The 20,477-nt window shown below is 31.2% G+C and overlaps 2 protein-coding genes across 3 annotated transcripts; one reads left to right on the forward strand and one right to left on the reverse strand.

Annotated features, from left to right (window-relative positions):
* Window positions 1-797: 797 nt before the first annotated feature.
* On the forward strand, window positions 798-9,890 carry LOC112684521 (maltase 2-like). 2 transcript variants are annotated; one of them, XM_025556074.1, is made up of 10 exons: window positions 798-1,118; window positions 2,635-2,804; window positions 4,090-4,269; window positions 4,758-4,915; window positions 5,380-5,505; window positions 6,214-6,458; window positions 6,848-7,046; window positions 7,135-7,586; window positions 9,303-9,449; window positions 9,593-9,890. In XM_025556074.1, exons 1-10 carry the CDS (start codon window positions 1,084-1,086, stop codon window positions 9,666-9,668), a joined length of 1,788 nt encoding a protein of 595 aa, XP_025411859.1. In that variant the 5' UTR covers window positions 798-1,083; the 3' UTR covers window positions 9,669-9,890. The 2 variants fall into 2 exon arrangements, with proteins under 2 accessions (XP_025411859.1, XP_025411860.1); XM_025556075.1 differs by lacking the exon at window positions 798-1,118 and adding an exon at window positions 1,769-1,924.
* Window positions 9,891-12,888: 2,998 nt separating this feature from the next.
* Window positions 12,889-14,819, reverse strand: LOC112684522 (heterogeneous nuclear ribonucleoprotein L-like). Its single transcript, XM_025556077.1, has 5 exons — window positions 14,512-14,819; window positions 14,011-14,164; window positions 13,547-13,652; window positions 13,355-13,468; window positions 12,889-13,235 (listed from the first exon to the last, which is right to left on the reverse strand). Exons 1-5 carry the CDS (start codon window positions 14,817-14,819, stop codon window positions 12,889-12,891), a joined length of 1,029 nt encoding a protein of 342 aa, XP_025411862.1.
* Between the last annotated feature and the right edge of the window lie 5,658 nt (window positions 14,820-20,477).

The raw sequence follows: 20,477 nt of genomic DNA on the forward strand, positions 1-20,477 counted from the left end.
ATAAATATTTTAAACGAGAATTTCAATGTATATGACCTCGTCGAGAATGTGCCTGAAATAATAAAAAATAATTGTCAAATGATTTCAAATTATGCGCATTATGTTGAGTTCGTAAGCATTGCATGACCTAATGGTCCTTCGTTCTGGTAATGTAAGGTGATAATAAATTCAGTTTTGTATTCAAAACCATCGAAATATTTTCGGTTAAATAGATCGCTAATTGTGTACATTGATTTATGCTTAAACGTAGTTTTGTGAAATTTATTATGTGCATAGTTCATTGTTTTTACGCCCTATTACACCCATTAGCGAATGTAGAGTATATAATAAACGTGGATACATTTCCAAAGAATAAACAACGCAATAGGTTTTACCATTATGCTATGAACGTTTTGCAAACATTTATTACTACCCATACACAGTGGCGTGTTTCGAGGAATGGCAGAATTATTATTAATATTTGGTTGTATTATATTTTATGGTACATGATGTGCAATTTTCAAATGGGAATTAATTAAAATATGCTACATAAAAGCCTATCGCCAAAATTATCAACCGGATTTCAATGATAGTCCAACTAGGTTAAAATATTTACTTTGAGCATTGTTGTATTGTTTGTACTGAGCACATATAAGGGCACGCCCGGGCGTTTATTATTAACAATCACATAAATAAAATAACTAAAAATTGTAAATACATTATTACCCAATGACGAATTACAAACAAGTAATTTATTAATATATTCGCCGGTATAGTTCATCTCCCCTACCACCTTGGGAGATTTGTGTTGACCATGTACAATGCATTACCCGTCTGCAAGCGTGCCGTTGAACAAATACGAAATGCGAGAACATCGTTATTGCGCCACTGGACCTTGTTCGCTCAGTAGTATATGATAGTCATGCCATTGCTTTCGGTCGGTATACGTTCACATTTGCGTTCACATAGAAGACATCGAAAGACGCTGACAAAATATATCGCCTTACGTGGACGAGCTAGTGGTTTCGGTGATCCGCGGTAAAGGTATCTGCAGCACTCGCGATTTGTCGGAACGGGATCGATATCAATCCGCTGAACACCATTATGATCAAATCAACTTCGTATGTCGAGACATGCTGGTTAGTATGACGCGTATTATGTGAGGTAAAATAAAATATTTTTCGCGCTGACAACGAAACTGCAATGCCAGGATCTAAAATATAGCGTGTCTAAATTTGATCCAAGAACACCTCACCAGGTGCTTTTTTAATAGGCGTTTCTGTATTATCATATGCAACGTTATGTTTGGAGCAGTAGGATTACACGGAAACATTAGTACTTGAAAAATAAAAATTATACAAATTCGAATAATAAATCGCAGTACAAAAAAATCTCGTACACAATAGTGGACCGCACGTTGCTGCTTAGTGCCTGTAATGGTAAAACATTCATGTTAACGTGAAAAGTGTTGGAAAAATATAACGTCAAAATAGTTAAAAAATTAATAAATAAAACAATAAATGTAATTAAAATGTTGAGCGTAATTTCTTCATTATTATCACATTTCTGGTCGGACCCCAACCCATGTTAATTAATAAACAAATAAATAAATAAATTCATATCAATTAATATCATATGTTTCTACAACAGTGTATTAAGTTCATGAACAGTAAGTACGCGCAGGCCTATTGCATTATTGACAGTCTAATGGAAAACGTATCGATGAAATCGTAGTTGGTCACGATGTGCTAAGTAGCTATGATAATACTTCGCACCGAGTGTTGTGGACATTATTATACACGTCGGTTTGTTTTTCAATTCATTTGTACATTTGTATTATAGTGATCGTGGCGTGTAGAAGTAATGTAATGTAAAATAATGTAATAAAATAATGTAGAAATAATTTCGATGTTTATTATATTGTTGGAAGTACCGCAACAAACAGGTAAACGGAACATTTGATCATCCATGGTTAATGTACTTATCAAAAATATCAATAATGATGTACGCGTATGCTTGTCGTTAATGCTTACGAATTATGCTAATAACTCCTATACCCGTTTGATTTAATTAGACGTGTGTAAAGCATTATTATATCATAGGCTTCTCAAATACTCGAATTAATTACTTTTAGTTTTATTTAGTTTTATCTCTATATGAAGTACAAGGTTCATAAAACGCTCATAACATTTACGTTAGCGAATACTATTTGTGAACGAATACGAGCGCAAAGTTCTATTCGAAAGGTTAATGTTTTTTTATTTATTTTTATTTTCACTGAGCGGTAAATGAATCATTCCGTGGGGGCGCAATAATTAGTGACAACAATAATGTAGGATTTAGGTCTGGTAACAATATAACAAATAACGATAATACCGACCGAGTGTCACAATATAACCACTGTTATTGGCTTATCTTGGCACTTCACTTTGCTCCAACAAATGCTATCGCTGCAGTGTTCTTGTTTAGGTTTTCGAATCCACTTAAATGATTGTCGACAAGCAAAATGTGAAAAATAATACTTGCCAGTGGACTTGAATAAGCTATTTTTCGATATTCGCGGTGTACTACCAATTGTCGAACAACGACCAAGAAAATTCTGATGAAGTCGTAGATACCGCACACCGATTATTCACTGATCATTTTTTTCCCCAGCGTGGTATTGTTACTGTTGAGTATGGCGGAAAACTTCGTGAATGCGATGACAAATTTTGAATTCATCGACGATAAAAAGGATCTGGACTGGTGGCAAACAGCGGTTATCTATCAGATATATCCGAGATCGTTCAAGGATTTCAATGGCACCGGGATAGGAGATCTTAAAGGTGAGGTATTCTTTTACAACAAACACAACCATAGGCGTGCGAACGGGGAGGGTTATACACGGGCACCCGTTTAAATGTTGTAAATTTGGCTCTACATTCTAAGTCTAAGAGGAAGGGGTCCTTATTTTTGCGGATTTTGCTCAAATTAAATGTAATATATTGAAAAATATTTGGTAAAATGTAAATGATGTTTCACAATAGAAAAATAATTCTAAATTTTCTAAATTTTCGTGCAAAAATGTATTATGATAATATAACAGTTACAATTGAGTAGAATAGTATAGATCATAAATAATTTAACCTATCTGAGAAAAATATATGAGGCAGGAAAACGTGTTCATCGGTACATATATACACCACAATATTAAATAAATAATAAAAACAATGTTTATTTAAATATTTATAAATAATAATTTATTAAATATACTCGTATATAAACGTTTATTTTTAAAGTACCTAAGGCCCAAAAATATTTGCAGTTAACGAATAGTGTCCCGACAAAAATATATTTTTTAATATGTTTTATTATTTATATTATACTTTACTATAGTGCAGAGATTAAGGTCGATATATGTTACGTATTATTGTAGATTTTGAAATAGCAATTAATTTTGCAATCGCCAATATGTGGTCAACGATAGAAATTAAAGGTTTTCACTTCATTTTTGATCAAAGTTGGTGGCGAAAAATTCAAGAAATCAGGTTATCAGCAAAATATAACGATCAACCTTCGGAAAGAAAATTTTTAAAGATCATTTTTGTTTGCTATTTCTTAATCCAGATGAAGTAGAAAACTCATTTGTGTTTGATTTTATGTCATAAAATGTTTCAAATAATTCCGAAATTCTTAAATTTGCAACTTATTTCATGGATGTCATGAGTCATGCCGTATTTTATTCTTGTGAAAAAGATTGTCTACATATTATAATATATAACATTATATAACATATTATGTGTAATATTGTAACTGGAAAATGTATCACATTGTGTATACAACTTATGTAGATGTTCCTGTACATTTTATTCTTTGGAACATAATTCGTGTAACCCAAAATCATCAATTGGACACAACTCGTGTATCACAAAATAAACCACGAGACACAACTCATAAAACTCAAAAAAATCCACCGGACACAACTCCGTATTTAGGACACAACTCGTTTGTGACCAAAATATTGTAGACTCTCCCTGAAATACAGGTTTGCGCACGCCTATGAACATAATAGTCTTCTGTAACGGTAAAAGAATTGTATTTTTACTGTATTTACACTGTTGCGTGTCTCAGGGATCGAAGAAAAAGCTGAGCACTTCAAAGACATAGGTGTGGATTGCGTTTGGTTGTCACCTATTTTCAAATCACCCATGGCAGATTTCGGTTATGACATATCTGATTTCAACCAGATTGACAGCACGTTCGGCACGATAGATGATTTTATTTCGTTGCATAAAAGACTCAAGTCATTGGGTAATTATATATACTGAGATTTCTTTTGTCATATTCTTGTCATAAAGTGTTTGTTGCGTTTTCATGACATAATCTATACAACGGACGCTTCTAATTAACATATTAATTTAAATCCCAATGCCTTGTTGTCTAAGGATTCACAAAACAACTTTTGAAAATAGATTTCTTGTCATATGTTAGATACCTATATTTTATTTCCTTGCTTGAAAGAATGTAAATATAAAAATCTCTTACTAATATTGGACAAAATCTAATTGGAATTGTGTTGAGTATCTCAAACAATACGTATTATTATCTAATCAATTGCTCGTTTTATCATATCCATTGGCTCTTTTTTTTTGTTTGCTTTATCTGATCTTAACAATTTGCCAAAGCCGAAGTAAATTTACTAAGCTGTGTGAAAAAAAAAAAAAAGCATGAAAACAATAATAACAATGTAAGTATGCTTAGTTATCCAAACGAAGCTAATTCGAATATTTGTTATGTAGGCATAAAAATTATTTTGGATTTCGTACCTAATCATTCAAGTGATGAACACGAATGGTTTAAAAAATCAGAGCAAAAAATTGATCCGTATACAAACTATTATGTGTGGAAAGATGCTAAAATTGATGAAAACGGTTTGAAAATACCACCAAACAATTGGGTAAGATCCAAAATAAAATATATGTTCTATCATATTAAAAAAAAAATTGTTCAAGAATGATTTGGTAAATTATCAATTTCTTATAAAATTTTTATTAAATTTTTATTATTAAAACACAAATAATTAAAAAATAAAGCAGTATAAATATTAAAATTGGTAAATACTATAGTATTTGTAATAAATTTTAATACAGGCATTGCTTATTTTAAATTGTAAATTAAACGTATTTTACTCTTTATAACGAATCATTTATTTTAATTTTTATCTTAACAATTTACAAACATAATTCAATGAGATAGTTCAAATGGTTCATTAAATATTTTGAGTGTATGAAAAATGTTTAATTTAAAACATTATACATACTAATTCTATAGCGTATATACTATGTATAAAGAATAAAATAGAATATTTATATTTATAGCAAAAAAATTTTATTCTATGATGTTCCTTTGTGTATTTTTTAGCAAAGTTTATTTAGTAATTCAGCGTGGACGTGGAGTGAAAAACGTAATCAATATTACTTACATCAATTCGACCCTAAACAGCCGGACTTGAACTACCGAAGTAAAGAATTGGTTGAAGAGATGAAGGTAAAAAATGTTTTACAATCTATATAAATACTATAAATGTCATATCTAAGAAAACATCGTTTTCGTTGAGTAATTGTTTAGCGACTCGGCTATTTATTTATAAATAGGGAATTTGAAATGTTAACTTTTCGAAATATGAAATTTTACTGTCAGTAAATACTTCAGGTATTTATAAATTTAATCAATGTAAAATTGATATGATTTTTTAGAAATGTATATATTCTAAAGGTTTCAGAATCAAAGTTTCTCATTTATTTTCCTTTTTTTTTTTTGTAGTCTTCTATTATTCCAAAATATTTATAATTTGATGGACAATGGGTAAATCATTATTTTTAGTTAAAAGAATAATAGTTTTGAAATGTTATATAATCACTAATATTAATAAGCTTTGAAGACAAATATTTTTTAGATTTGTATAATTCAATAGTGGAAAAATAAAAAGAGATAAGATTAATGCCCAACATTTGTACAAAAAATAATTCACACCTTTTGATATTCAAACGCACAAAAAAGGTAGATGTAATTAAATAAGAACAACGTAAACTTATTACGTTGACTTATATACTTATAACGTAAACGTTATTTCATTTAAAAAAAAAAATAATAATAAAAATACCTTTGTAATAAAGTAGAGCATATTTCGGGAGAAATACATTTTAAATGTTATGAAGTAGAATTAATAATTAATAATTAGTTCTTTTTTCGCAGAACAATTTGAGATTCTGGTTAAATCTCGGCGTTGATGGATATAGAGTAGACGCTGTACCTTTTTTGTTTGAGGATCCAGAATTTCAGAACGAACAGAGAAAACCGGAAGAGATTGCTTCAAAAGAGAAAAATACATATGAACAATACATCCATACTAAAACGATGGATTTGAACGAAACGTACGATATGATAAGTCAATTTAGAGAAGTCCTGGAAGAATACAAACGAAAAGACGGAAAAACCAGGTACGAAAGATATGTACAGGTGTAATAAGTTGGTATTTTTTGCGAATTAATTGTAGAAACCGATCCGTCGTTGCGGACATTCAGTTATAAGAATTATCTTGGACGTCACACTTGAAATAAATTCGGGCGACCACAATTTGTCAAGTTAGAATAGTAAGATATATTTAGGTGAAAGGAAATCGTACTGCATTTGGCTAGGACCTCGAAATTATTGCGATGGTACTACGTAGCAATATAATATTATTTGGCTGCCTTAGTACTTTTTTTTCTCAAAACCTTGACAAACACACAATCGTGCGTAAGAGGTCTCTTTTTTTTTTACCAACCATGTGGTTCGAATTCAATAGTTTATTTTTCCCGCAAAATGTCATGTCACATTGTGTCTACAGGGTTATGATCGTCGAAGCGTACACGACCGTCAGCAACACCATGAGATATTACGGTGACGTCAACAACCCGGGAGCACATATGCCGTTCAATTTCGGACTGCTGACCATGCTGAATGACCACTCGAAAGCCGCGGACTTCAACAACGCAGTGCTCGAATGGATAAAAAACATGCCGTCAGGCGGATGGCCGAACTGGGTGGTTAGTACCGCGGGCTGAACTGGTGGAACTCGTGTTCATCAGTTAACATGTTCGTTAAACGTTCATTGTCCGATCGATTTTTCGCCAGATCGGGAACCACGACAACCCACGCGTCGCCGCCCGGATGGGCCCCGAGATGGTGGACGCGATGAACATGTTGAACCTGCTGTTACCGGGCACCGCGTTCACGTACATGGGCGAGGAGATAGGGATGGAGGACACCAACGTCCGGTGGGATCAGACAGTGGACCCGAGGGGCCTGAACGCTGGGGTGGACGGTTACCGCCAACTGAGCAGGGACCCGCCAAGGACTCCATTCCAGTGGAACGCGAACGTTAGTGCGGGATTCACCACGGGTCCCAAGACGTGGTTACCGGTGAATCCCAACTACTGGAGACTGAACTTGGCCGAGCAGAAGGAACAGCCGCGCAGTCATTACTCCGTCTACAAACGGTTGACCTCTCTCAGGAAGACTCGCACCATGCAGCGAGGCGCTTTCGTTGGACACGTTTTATCCGAGTGGGTGTACGCGTTCTCCAGGTAACAAATACCACGATCGATTTACTTCTGCCCCCGTCTAATCCTTGTTCACCATTCTTATAATCACCTCACGTCCACAAGTGTTGGTCAATCCCAATATCATCTCCCATCTAATCGACTCTTGTTTATGCTATTCCATGCGGTCCAAGAACCGACCCGGTTGAAACCTTGAAATATCGATCGGAACAGTTACATAGCATTGTAGATAAAATTGTAAGAAACTGCGTGTAGCCATTTAAAAAAAAAAAAAAAAATCGTTTTTTACAATGAGATTTCACATGCAAAACTCATATTACTGCAGTAATATATTTTCCTGTTACGGTGTCGAAATAATGGGGTGCCATGGTGTAGTTAGAAATCAATCTAGGGGAGAGGATAGGCAGTAATTCGGGCAAAAATCATATCCAGTAAATTGAAATATAATAAAATACAAGTTAATTGAAAATTCACAAAATCAATTTTCAATTGGAAAATAATTCGTACGCCAGTTACTTTAAAGGTATCAACCCTAGAATATATTATTTTATGATTTTTTTTGTACTATTACGATTAGGTATGATAAAATTAAATTAAATAATTCCATTTTGATACATGCTTTTATTTTTGTAAATATCTATAGGTAATATAACTACAGATTTTTTAATTCATATGATGTATGATTATACGATATGATCAAAACGGCAAATCTATTTTTGGAATATTTAAAAGGAAAAACCTAAATGTTGTTTTTACTCCATATTTTTAGACACTTAATCAGAAATAATAGTATTGGATATTAATTAATAATTATTAAAAATGATGAGTTCAAATTTTAGTTCAATAAAAATTTTAATAGTTCGATTCGGGTTTGTTTGAATAGTTATAAGTTCGGTTGGATTCAGGATCGTAATACTTTAACAATGTTCGATTCGAATTCGATGAAAATAAGGTCGATCCATCACTACTTTAAAGGTATTTTCCCATTCAAAATATATAATTTTACTTTCGTGACATATACATCAGGTGTTTAGACAGATGCATTCACCAACATATGATTTTATTTATTTTGTATTTATATAATATAAACAACGCCCTATAGGCTTCAGTACATATTTAATACAGATATATGAAATTAATAATATTTCAGTTACATTTATGTATTTATAAATCATATAAGAATATTAAATATTTATTACATGATCTAAAAATTTAAATAATATATTTAAAAAGTGGTTTATTTTCTGAAATTTATGAACAATGGAACAATGATGAACCGAATTAATTTTTCATCTTCAAAATTCGATAGGTTCTGATATGATAAATGAGGACTTTCCCAATTACGCTTAAAATTACCTTTTCATATACCAATTAGGCTTTAAACATTTAAGGATCGACAAAACAATTGCGTTCTATATATATTTTACATTACCTATGCAGTGCAATTAATATACTAACCTAAAATATATGCAGTGCTATTGGTATAAATACCTTAAAATACAAATTTTGTTTTAGGCGCAATTGGTCCGATAAATGATGACGTGACATTGAATTGCACAGTTGTAGGACGGATAATCTTTAAATATTATAACGTTTAAATTTAACGATTTATTATTATTTTGCAAAATCTATAACCACTATTCGCATAATGATCGAATTAAATGTTTTATGTTAATAATATATTTGGCAATTGAAAAAATTTATGAACGTTTATAACGTTATTGACGACGTTTTGTACAGAACGCTGCCGGGAGCTGAATCATACTATGTGGTGATGAACGTGGGTTCCGAAGACATAATCGTCGATTCATCTCGACTCTTGCCGTCGTCTACTGACCGCGTTTGCAAAGTGCACACTTCAAGCATCAATTCAGAACATTTAGAAGGGTGAGTGCGTCGCGTTTAAGTTAATTGGTTGTTGTACATGTAATGGTTAATTCATATAATTGCATGCAACGATTATAAATCATCCCGGAACCGATCATTATATAATTCATACTATGCGATTATCGTGTTTTTTTTCGATTTAGCGATTTACTGAAAATTGACGGTTTCCAAATGAGACCCAAATCGGCGTTGGTATTGACTACCAATCATTCAGATTGAGCGCTCATCCTCCGAAGTGACAAGTAGCACTTATTGAATACCACTGATAGACCAACCAGTGCGGACCGTTACGACAGCGTGCATCTTAAAAGAATTATTGTATTTGAACATTTTATGTTATGTTTTTTTTTACTATTTTTTTGATTAATTAAAACGGTGGTGGGTTACACGAACTGGTGTTATTAGTGCCAACGAAATATATTTATAAATGTAGTATTGTTATTGCGGCTGGAACGGAGACGTTATTCCTTCAGAACCTAATAAAATAATAATAATACCTCTTACACACGAAAAAAATTAAAATATAGAATTAATTAGTGCGCGTGGTCAATGTAACAAGTTTCCGGAAAATCAATGGTTGATTTCACTTAGAAATACTTCATGCGTCATACTTGTAACATTGCAACGAGTGACTGTCTCGCAATTTGGGCTTGAAGAATAAATCATTCGATACAACGGACTTTAGACGGCGCAGTGCAATCACACGATTTACATATAAGCATATTGAATTGCGGATCTAGAGCCGTGGACATACAACGCCAAAACCCAAATTGTTGTATTAAAATATTAATGATTTGGTTTTTCACATTGTTCTATTTATTTATTTATTGGTAATTACGCCCACTAGAGCAAAGATTATATAGGTATATAAATAATAAAGGTGAGAAATAAGTATTGGTATACAATTAATGAACAAATAATAATTTTTTTAAATTGCAACTGTTATCAAAAAATAAATAAGAATCAGACAGATGTTCGTTTCAACATTGTAAAATTCTATAAATAGGCGACAGGTAGCTAAATTTTATTCACCTGATGCATTATGAAATAATGTATTATGACTAATATTAACCGGGGGGGGGGGGGGCTATGTTGCTAACAAGACTCAAAAGCTCAGGACAGTTTATGGATAAGGTATAAGCTTTTGAAGTTGTGATGTTGGCCCACCTGTTTTAACCTAGAACTTTGAAATAAGTACTAAATAAAAGTTAATGGCTAACAAGAATTTATAAGTTATTTAGTTGGCCGATAACTTTTGAAATTTTGCAATTTGAATTTATGTTTTGACCTGATAATGTGAAGTGCGTATAAATTAAACTTTAAATTAGCAAATATGAGTAAGTCAAATTGTTAAAGTAACTACAAGAAGTTTTGAAGAATTAAAAACAGATGAAAATTTTCAAAAGGTATGGAATAATATGGAATAAGGCTGCTTTATTGCAAAAAATATTGGTTTTGTGAACTACTTCATATAAAATCAGTTTCGTTCAAATTAAATGATGGTAAAAACCAAACAATACAATATGTTCAAGAATATTTTCTTATAAATGTATTGTTTTAAATTATAGATACAGTCAGTGGCGGAGCCAGAGAGAGGTTTATGGGTCTACCCCCCCCCTTGGCCTAAAAAAAAGAGAGGACATTATTGTCCTATCAATGTCTTTATGATTATTTTTTTTCATTCTTTTTCTTTTCATCGATTATTTTTATTTTTCTTATTTGATAAAGTAAAGTATTTACAATCTGTATTATTTATATACAATAAAATAATTAAATTTGATAATAAAGGATCATAACGTGAAATGGCGTTCCACCATGGATCATAACACTGGATACCCTCTAGCATAGGGTAGAGAATTTTATTTTATTTATTTATTTATTTATTTAGCGCAGGTGACTTTATGATCTATGATTTATGTATTATATATTATGAGGTTCGTTTTGGTGCGTAAACAAATAAATCGGAAAGTTTTCCGATGCTTGAGTATGCCACATACAGCGGTCTATGTGAGAAGCAAGGATTTTCCAAATTCAGCTTGCACACTTATAACGATTGCTTTTGTGCTTTGTTGATGGTCATAGCAAAAGCAAGTCAACTTGTTCAAAAAAAATAATAAAAAATAATAATAACATAATCAAGGATAATAAATAACTTCTTTTGCACTAATTATTATTATTATTGAAACTAATGGCAACCATCAATAAACAAAAATATTCATTGAAAATCTCAAAATGTCTGTTTGAGCACTGCTCGGGGTTGAACTTATCACTTTTTAATTTAGCCTATCTTTTTTCCATCGGTCTAATATTTCTCTGTAACAAATTTCGGCGCAATCGTTTAAGCCGTTTAGGAATGTTTAAAATACAAACATACAGATATCCTTTTTTATATATATAAATTACATGCTATGCGTCGATTCCTAAAACCGCACACTTTCGGTAGGTTAAATCCACACACATTCAATAGGTTAAAAGCGCACGCATTTAATATGTAAAAACCACACACTTTTTTAAAAATGTTGTATGTTAACATGTTGCTCTTCGATATAGTTGCAAAAATGTAGCTTCCGAATGAAATACATGCACCTTGTGGTAGATTATGGACATTAAACCAACGAATGTTTTAGTAACTTTTTTTGATTTCTATGGTTAGGATTTCAATGTTATTTGTATGGCTGAATGTCATATAGACCTATGACTAAGTCCAGACTAGCAAATATTGCACTTCCATAAAGTGCGTTAGATACTTTAATAATTAGATTGATTTCCGGGATTCTTGGACGGATACTAGTTTCGTTCCGTTTCGTCTTTTGCAAACACAAAACACCACATTATATTTCCAAGCATAAGATAGCAATTAGCTCGCTTTTATATATTGAGAAACCTTCGATATTTTACGTTAACATTGTAAAAGTCGAGGCATTAACAGAGATTGGTCATGAAAAGGACCGCTTTGAGGAACTATATGAAAATTTTAGTACAGGTGTTGGCAAAATTAGTTAGCTGTTAGAATACAGTATTAACAGGGGCACCAAGTTTTCTGCCACGCCCCCCGATTAAGTACGTAAATATTTATATAATTTTATTCAATTTGTTAACACTTTTACAGCTTTGTGTTGAGACGTCAAACTTGCCGAACCGAGGAAATACTTGTCTGATTCCATTATGCAACGTTTAATTTAAACCATGCAGCAATACGAATTGGTGAACTGAAAAAAAATACACGGACTCAATTACTTATGTATTATTAACTCAATAAAACAATAATTCGATCAATGTGACGTTCCCATAATCGTGATGTAATATGTACGATGTGATATTTAATAAGGACAAAATGAAAGTACAACACATTCTAAATGTATATTTTATTATATTTTCAAATAATTTATTGAAATATATTGCAAACGGGATGATTAAAAAGGAAATCTTCATCGAATGTTTACGCGTCAACTGACCGTCCTGCCAATACTAACGGTGGGTCTTGTAACGTGCCCACCTGACCATTAAGGTCACATTCGTTATCTATGGGGATTACGGTGTCGGGGTCAATGGCCTCCGTCACACGTTCCCTCAAATCCCATAGGGTCCAGGGGCAACCGTCGTCGGTCGCTCGGGTTATCCGTGATACAGTGAATTCTGCCGAGCATACACCGTGCTCAGATCTGTGGAACAACCTAGGAGTGCGCGGCGTGGTGTTGAAAACAAGGGTTGTCGAGTTCTCGGACTTCTGCCGCATCTCTGACCATTTTGAAAAGCACAATTTCAACAGGAATGGGAATCTGGATCCTGCAACACATATACACACCTCTGTTGAGTTATACACGTTGTACAACAGAGCGACCCACAACGTTACATAACGTTATACTAGGTCGTAATAATAATACAGCGCAATTGCAATAACATACTCGACGATTCTAACTTCATATGGTTCAACAATAATAAAGCTTTAGCCGCCAAGTCGACGCTTTTCATTTCTAAAAAGCCCGTCGAACATTTAGCATTAGGTAGCTTTTGGGGCACTGTAAAGAAAGAAATCATTAAAACCATCGCTTATATTTCTCATGCGTGAAATCGAAGTTCTCCGTAGAATGACTAACAAATCGTTATTGACCGGACCGCGTCCTTGCAACCGAGGGCTTTTATCACTGCCCTACGAATGTTTGAGCCGCAAATGTCCATCGGTGCGTTGAAGAAATGCAAAATCTATAAGAGAGTTTTAATTGATTTCATTATAATAGTATGTTACATCTATACATCAACACAGTGATATATTTAGAACTCATCCTGGGAAAGGAGTGAGGGTTTACTTACTAATATAATTTATTTACGTATTTATCGTATTTTTGGTTATATTTGTAATTCGATCAATGAATATAATAAAAGGTAAAATATTTAATTCTGTAACATGTCTTCGGAATTTAAACTTTAATTATAACATAAAAATAAACATAAACAATAACATAACATAAAAAAAAAAAGCTAATTGAAGTAACTACTAATCGTTCTTTAAAAACATCATTACTACATCTATTTAAGCGTTATAATATATGCATAAACTTACTTTCGACGGAGCTGCGATTCGACGCTCATTCACAAACTTTGATTTGCTCGAAAATCTATTTAATTTGCTGGAAGTATAATTTTTCTGTGCTGGTGTTCCGTCCGACAATTTGGTTACCAACCCTTGGTCGTATATATAAGAATGTTTAGAATATCTGAAATATCCGATTAAATAATAATAAATATCCGATAGATATGCGACGCTGCCAGTTAATGGTAATTATAGAAGTGCACGTATTGTCGATATTAAGAAAAAATTCATTAGATGTCAAATCTCATATTCCAATTCCAAAAAAAAAAAAAAAAAAAACGCTTAGAAATTGACTTGACTGACTTTACTACTGTGCGTAAGTTTCCGAGGATCAAAAAATGTATGGTTTTTTTTTTGTGTAATATTTTATTATTTTTTTAAGTAGATGGCAAGGATCAGGATCTGTATTTAAATAGAATACCCTTACACGGAGACTGTTACGATCTGAATTTTTAAAATTGCATCTCTTACTTGACTTTTATTTTGGTCTTCTGACCTAACGGCAACAAGTGCAGGTTGGATACGCAACGTTCGGCAGCCTCGACGTCGTTTAGCTCGACGAGAACTTGTTTATCTTTCATTACCTTCACAGCCGTCACATTGCCGTACAGGCAGAACATATTGAAGACCTTGTCACAATTTATTTCACAACCCAACCCGTGTACAAACAGTGTTCTTCCGGGCTCAGCGCGCTGTTTCCATGACGATGATAACCGGTGGCACGGCAGTACAGAAGAATCTCCGTTGCCGGACTCGGGTTTTCTGGCAATCCGCTGCATTTTCCTTGGCCATACCTTGTGGTGTTTGCAAGCTTTGCTAGAGTATAAATTATCATTATGAGCGTAATGACTGCTGTTATTCAAACGAAAATAAAAATTAGTTATTTGTAGCTAAATGATACGATAATACTACTAACATATATTCCCACATCAAAAGACGATATTGAGGAAGTTGAAAAAGTTTACGAAGATATATAAGAACTCTTATAATTAACAAATCAAAGGATAATCTCATCTCAATAGGTGACTTTAATGCGATCATTGGTGAAGGATCAGTTGGAAATTATGGATTAGGGAAAAGAAATGATATAGGTGACATACTATTCAAGTTTTGTAGACAACATGAGTTGGTTAGAAGTAAAGACCATGATGAAAAATAACATGTATAATAAAGTTTACAAAATAATCAAGACATATTTCAGAATGAGAAAAACAAAATGTGCATATACAAAGATAAAAATATACCAATTGAAGAAGAAAAAATAGCTGACCGATGGAAAGAATATGTAGTATCCCTATTAGTGATGGGAATGAAATCCGGATTCTTCGAAAATCTGCCAATTCTGGATTTCGGATTATGGATTTTAGGCTAGAAAATCCGAGATTTGGGTTTATTATTGAAAATTTCTGTATTCTAATCATATAACTTTCATTGCACCACTTTGTAGATTGTAATTTTAATTCTCAGACAAGATAATGGTGGTCTAAAAAAGATATCTTAATAATTGGTAAACACTTCAAGTCTTAAATAACATTATTTTTGGAGATACAACTAATAATAACTAAAATGTATTTTATGATAACCGACTTATATATTAAATATTACATAAAAACCTTAAGAAAAAAAAATAAAAAAATATATAACAATTATATGAAATTCTTAATTAGGTTAAAATATCATTTAATTTTGAGAATATTTAATTATTTTGTATTTAATATAAATAATTCTTCAAAGAATACTAATTTAATGTTTTCAAATCCGAAATCCGAATTCAATGCCAAATCCGAATTTTAGGATCCGAAATCCGGGCTTACAGTAAAATCCGGATTTTCAAACTCCAGCGAATCCGGATTTTTTCCATCACTAATCCCTATATGAAGATAATTATCCCGAGTTATTGATTCAAATGCAAAAAAAAATGGAGATGTACAGAAAAACATGAAGACTAAAACTATTTTTAGAACGGAATTCGAATATGCATTAAAAATCATGAAAGAAAAATAAAGCACCTAGACCAAATGATATAAATACAGAACTACTATAATATGCCGACACAAAAACAAAAGAAGAACTATTTAAATTAATACATGACATACAATACAGGGGCTGTTCCAAAAGACTTTTACAAAAGTACACTAGTACTATAACCGAAAAAATCAGGAGCAGATCAATACAATAACTTAAGCTTAATATGACATGCTTCCAAACTTCTAACAATAATTATAAGTAAATTGAGTTGGGAATAAAATTGAAGAACAGCTAGATTTCGATCAGTATGGTACTTGAAAAACAAAGATACCAGGGAAACAAAATCTAGAAGAATAAAAGATAGAAGTAATAATAGGAGGTATCCTAATATCAATGATACGATTTGCAGATAATAGTTTTGCTCGCTACTTCAGAAAACGAAATACAAACAGCACTTATTGAAATGGATAACATATTTCTAACATTCAAATTAAATATAAATACAGAAAAGACAAAAGTAATAGTATGCAGTAAATAAAATGAACCAAACATTAACATTAATGTATAATTTGGGCAGCATAATTAGTAATGATGCAAGATCAAAAAAAAAAAAAAAAAAAATATAGAATAGGACAAGCAAAAAAGGCATTCTTACTTAAAAGTAAATTACTAACATCAACGAATGTAGGTCTAAGAACAAGAAAACCTTTAATTAAAACATATGTAGGGAGTACTGCATTATACGGCAGTGAAACATGGACATTGAAATAAAAAGAAGAATCCAATTGAGAAGATATAGAAATGTGGTGCTGGCGAAAAATGGAGAAAATAAAATGGACGAAAAGACAAACGAAGAATTATTAGTTTTAGTCAAAGAGAATAGAACATTGCTAAGTAATTTAAGATCAAGGCGATGGCATATAATAAGTCATACGCTAGGACACAATGAAGAACTCCATAGCACCACACTAAAAGGTATGATAGAAGGGAAACGCGGAAGAAACAAGCAAATAATCTCTTATTTAAGTCAAATAATCAAAGATGCACGAGTCAATTCGTACAAACAACTTAAATATAAAGTATAAGACAGAGAATCATGGAGATAACATTTGTAGTAGACCAATCTACGGATTGAATACTAAAAAAAAATTATAAAACTTTTGGACACGTACTCGCCGCTCGTATGGTGTCCGGTCGCTTCTGAACGTTGGCCTCCGTCGAAAACCGGATGCCGTCCAAATTCAACGCATCGACGGCGAGCAGTGCGCAACAACAAGCTCTGTCCATTTTCATGTTCATATCTATCCATCTTAAGAGCGAAATGTAATAGTCTTGAGTCAACGATGAACGAGTAGAACAACAATTTCAGGACGACCGTTTTTCAACTGTGGATTATGCGTGCTATTAGTCTAGAAATTCTTTGAATGAAATTCAATAGGCAATCGGAATAAACATTAACGTTTTCATGGTTTCGATAAACTGGCTGTTATTTTTAGCTATTTAGTAAATGGCCGGTAAAAAAAAATAGTACATTATTTTACATTTTATTTTTTTCGTTTTGTACCATGAATCATAGCTGTTCCGAGAGAAAGGGGATCGTGAAAAATGTCCTACAGCGTCCAAAATATAATGAATTTATGGGGTATCAAAAAAAATACAAATTATGACTTTGTAGTTACTGTATAGGTGGTAAACACCAAGAACCATTACCATAGTCCATAGAATTTATTTCATATTATCTATGCATTGTAATGAAAATTATTACATCACCCAATTATAGAATAAATTATATCGATAATATAATTTAGTTTTAAATCGAGTCGTGATTTTGTGTCTTTGTACATATCTGACGATGAAACTGATTCGAAATCGGAGATATATTACCAATATAATACCACTCCTGGTTAATAATTTATTTATTAATTTATATATTTATACATAAAACTATATATTTACTTATTCATTGACGATTATTAACAATTTACTAATTTTTGTTTAATTTTATTATCAAATAATTAAATTATATTTGTTATAACTAGGCTGCGGGTTTATATGTGGATTATAATATGGATTTCTCTTTGAAATGTGTAATGCGTCCTAGTACGGCTAGTTGTAACTTCATGATCCCAAAACTACAGCTTGAAAAATAATCATTCGATACAACTTACTTTAGGCGGCGTGATGCAATTACACGTTTCACAAAAGTATATTAAATTGCCAGTCTAGAGCCGTGAACATACAACTCTATACCAAAAGTAATTCTATTACAATATTAATGATTTAGTTTTTCAATATTGTATTTATTTATTTATTGGTAATAATATCTGCTAACGTTAAGAATACATTAGGTATACATTTAATGTAGATAAGGAATAGATATTAGTGTGCGATTAATGAACGAATAATAATTTTTTTAACTTCCAACTATTATCTAAATATAAATCAATAGCAGATAAACGGTCGTATGAATATTTAATTAATTCAAAATTATTTAAATTTGTTGAATTCTGTAAATAATATCTTATTTAATGGCAGTCCTAAATATCAGTGAAACTTGTAATTCATAAAAAGTAAAATCAAATGATTTATCAAGCGATATTAAAACTATAAATACATAATTTATAAAAAATCTTAAGATATTCAGTAAGAATTCATAAGTTATTCAAATATATTAATGATTTATTTAACTATTCCTACAAATACTGCATCTAATAAAGTTTCTCAGATCTGTGTTCATTTAAAATATATTTAAGAATCATAATGCGTCAAGAACGATTGAGCAGTTTAGTAGTTTTATATATACAAAAAGAATACCATTAACGATATAATTGACAAATTATTGCTGGAGCTTTAATAAGATATAGTCATTTGATACAGAAGTATTCATTTAATTAATTAAATCTATTTATTATTTTATTATTATTATACAATCCATTATTTTTACAGTATTAAATTATAGTATTTCATATTTATTAATTTGGTGTAAGGAATCGTACCATCAAATGTTAATTGTAATCGTTAATCCATATATTAATATATATTAAAATATTTTTTCTTTTTATTTAGTACATTTGTTGTAGCATTTGTTGAATATTAGAGGGTGTAAGCTGTAAGTACTTGCTATATTCATTATCTTTCGTTAATACCCACTTCATAGTTTCAGGTTAAAACATCATGCAAATTGTATAACATCAAAAGTTAATGGACAACTGTATGACTTGGAAATTCTTTATAGTTAATATTTATCACTTAGTACTGATTTCGAAGTTCTAGGTCAAAATGGATGGGCTAACTTCGCAAGTTCAAAAGCTTAGAGTGGTCAATAGAATGACTTGAAAATGAATTCTAATCAATAGCTTTTGTTTGATACTGATTTCAAAGGTCTAAGTCAAAACAGGTGGGCTATGTGAAGTTGACTCGACTTTTAATTTTTTGGTTTCATGGTATTGACTTGCATATACATGCAAAAAATTTGCAAAATAATGGCACAGCTTTAAAATAAATCGAAAAACATAGGTGAGCTAACTTTGCGAACGCAGAGTATACGTAAAAACTTAGCACGAAGTTAAATTAGCTTACTATTCTTGTGATTACATAATGTATTTAAAATATTTATAAATAATTAATCACTTGAAATATTGTATTATTTGTTTTCAGTGAACTAATATATTTCGATATTCAGTCTTGTAAAGAATACTTCAGAAAAAGTAATATTAATATTAAAATTATAATTTATCATCATTAAATTAGCATTTAATATAAGTATAAGTTATAAGTTTATAAATTATAATTTTAAATTTTACAAATATCCAAGTAAAATTAATAAAATAAATTTTAATTAAGAAAAAAAATATTCACAGTAATTATGATAAATTATTAATTATAATATAATTGTTATCATAATATTTTTATTAATATCACTATAAAAAATATAACAGTGTAAGCTTAACAAAAAAAAAATAAAATTTTTCTTTTTATAGATTATTATTAAAACGTTATATTACTTATTGATAAAATTATTTTTTCGGAATTTGAAGAATCGTTCATCTTTCTTCTTTTGTTTTTTTTTTTTTTTGTTAAAATACATGCTTATAAGACTGTCGATTTCTTATTCATTCTTATACGTATACACTTGTACATACAGCATGTTATACGTAATTTGACGGATTGAAGGATTTTTTTAATTAATAAACTGGGTTCCAAGAACTTGAAGAATAAAAAAAATATATTGCTTAGTTTCTCATCCATAAACATGATGTATTCGATGACTTGAAATTATTTAATGATCATCTCAAATCAGACCAGAATGTTATAGGAATTCTACTATTATAGGTATAATGCGTAGGTATATAATATATACATATGCATATGTATTATATATATATTATATTGAACAATAATTAAACGAAAGTTGATTACGTCATAATATTGTTAAAATTCAGTAAAATAAGACGCCTGAATCAAATTTA

This window comes from Sipha flava, unplaced genomic scaffold (assembly GCF_003268045.1).
Source record: "Sipha flava isolate LNK unplaced genomic scaffold, YSA_version1 251_pilon_pilon, whole genome shotgun sequence".
NCBI lineage: Eukaryota > Metazoa > Arthropoda > Insecta > Hemiptera > Aphididae > Sipha > Sipha flava.

Excerpts from the sequence above, each read along its gene's own strand:
- LOC112684522 (XM_025556077.1), bottom strand. The coding sequence starts at position 14,819 with ATGCAGCGGATTGCCAGAAAACCCGAGTCCGGCAACGGAGATTCTTCT. Across the intron at positions 13,653-14,010 it reads GAATCGCAGCTCCGTCGAAA|ATTTTGCATTTCTTCAACGC; the intron begins GTAAGTTTATGC and ends ACTCTCTTATAG. Across the intron at positions 13,236-13,354 it reads TATGAAGTTAGAATCGTCGA|GATCCAGATTCCCATTCCTG; the intron begins GTATGTTATTGC and ends TATGTGTTGCAG.
- LOC112684521 (XM_025556074.1), top strand. The coding sequence starts at position 1,084 with ATGATCAAATCAACTTCGTATGTCGAGACATGCTG. Across the intron at positions 4,916-5,379 it reads AAATACCACCAAACAATTGG|CAAAGTTTATTTAGTAATTC; the intron begins GTAAGATCCAAA and ends TGTATTTTTTAG. Across the intron at positions 9,450-9,592 it reads AATTCAGAACATTTAGAAGG|CGATTTACTGAAAATTGACG; the intron begins GTGAGTGCGTCG and ends TTTTCGATTTAG.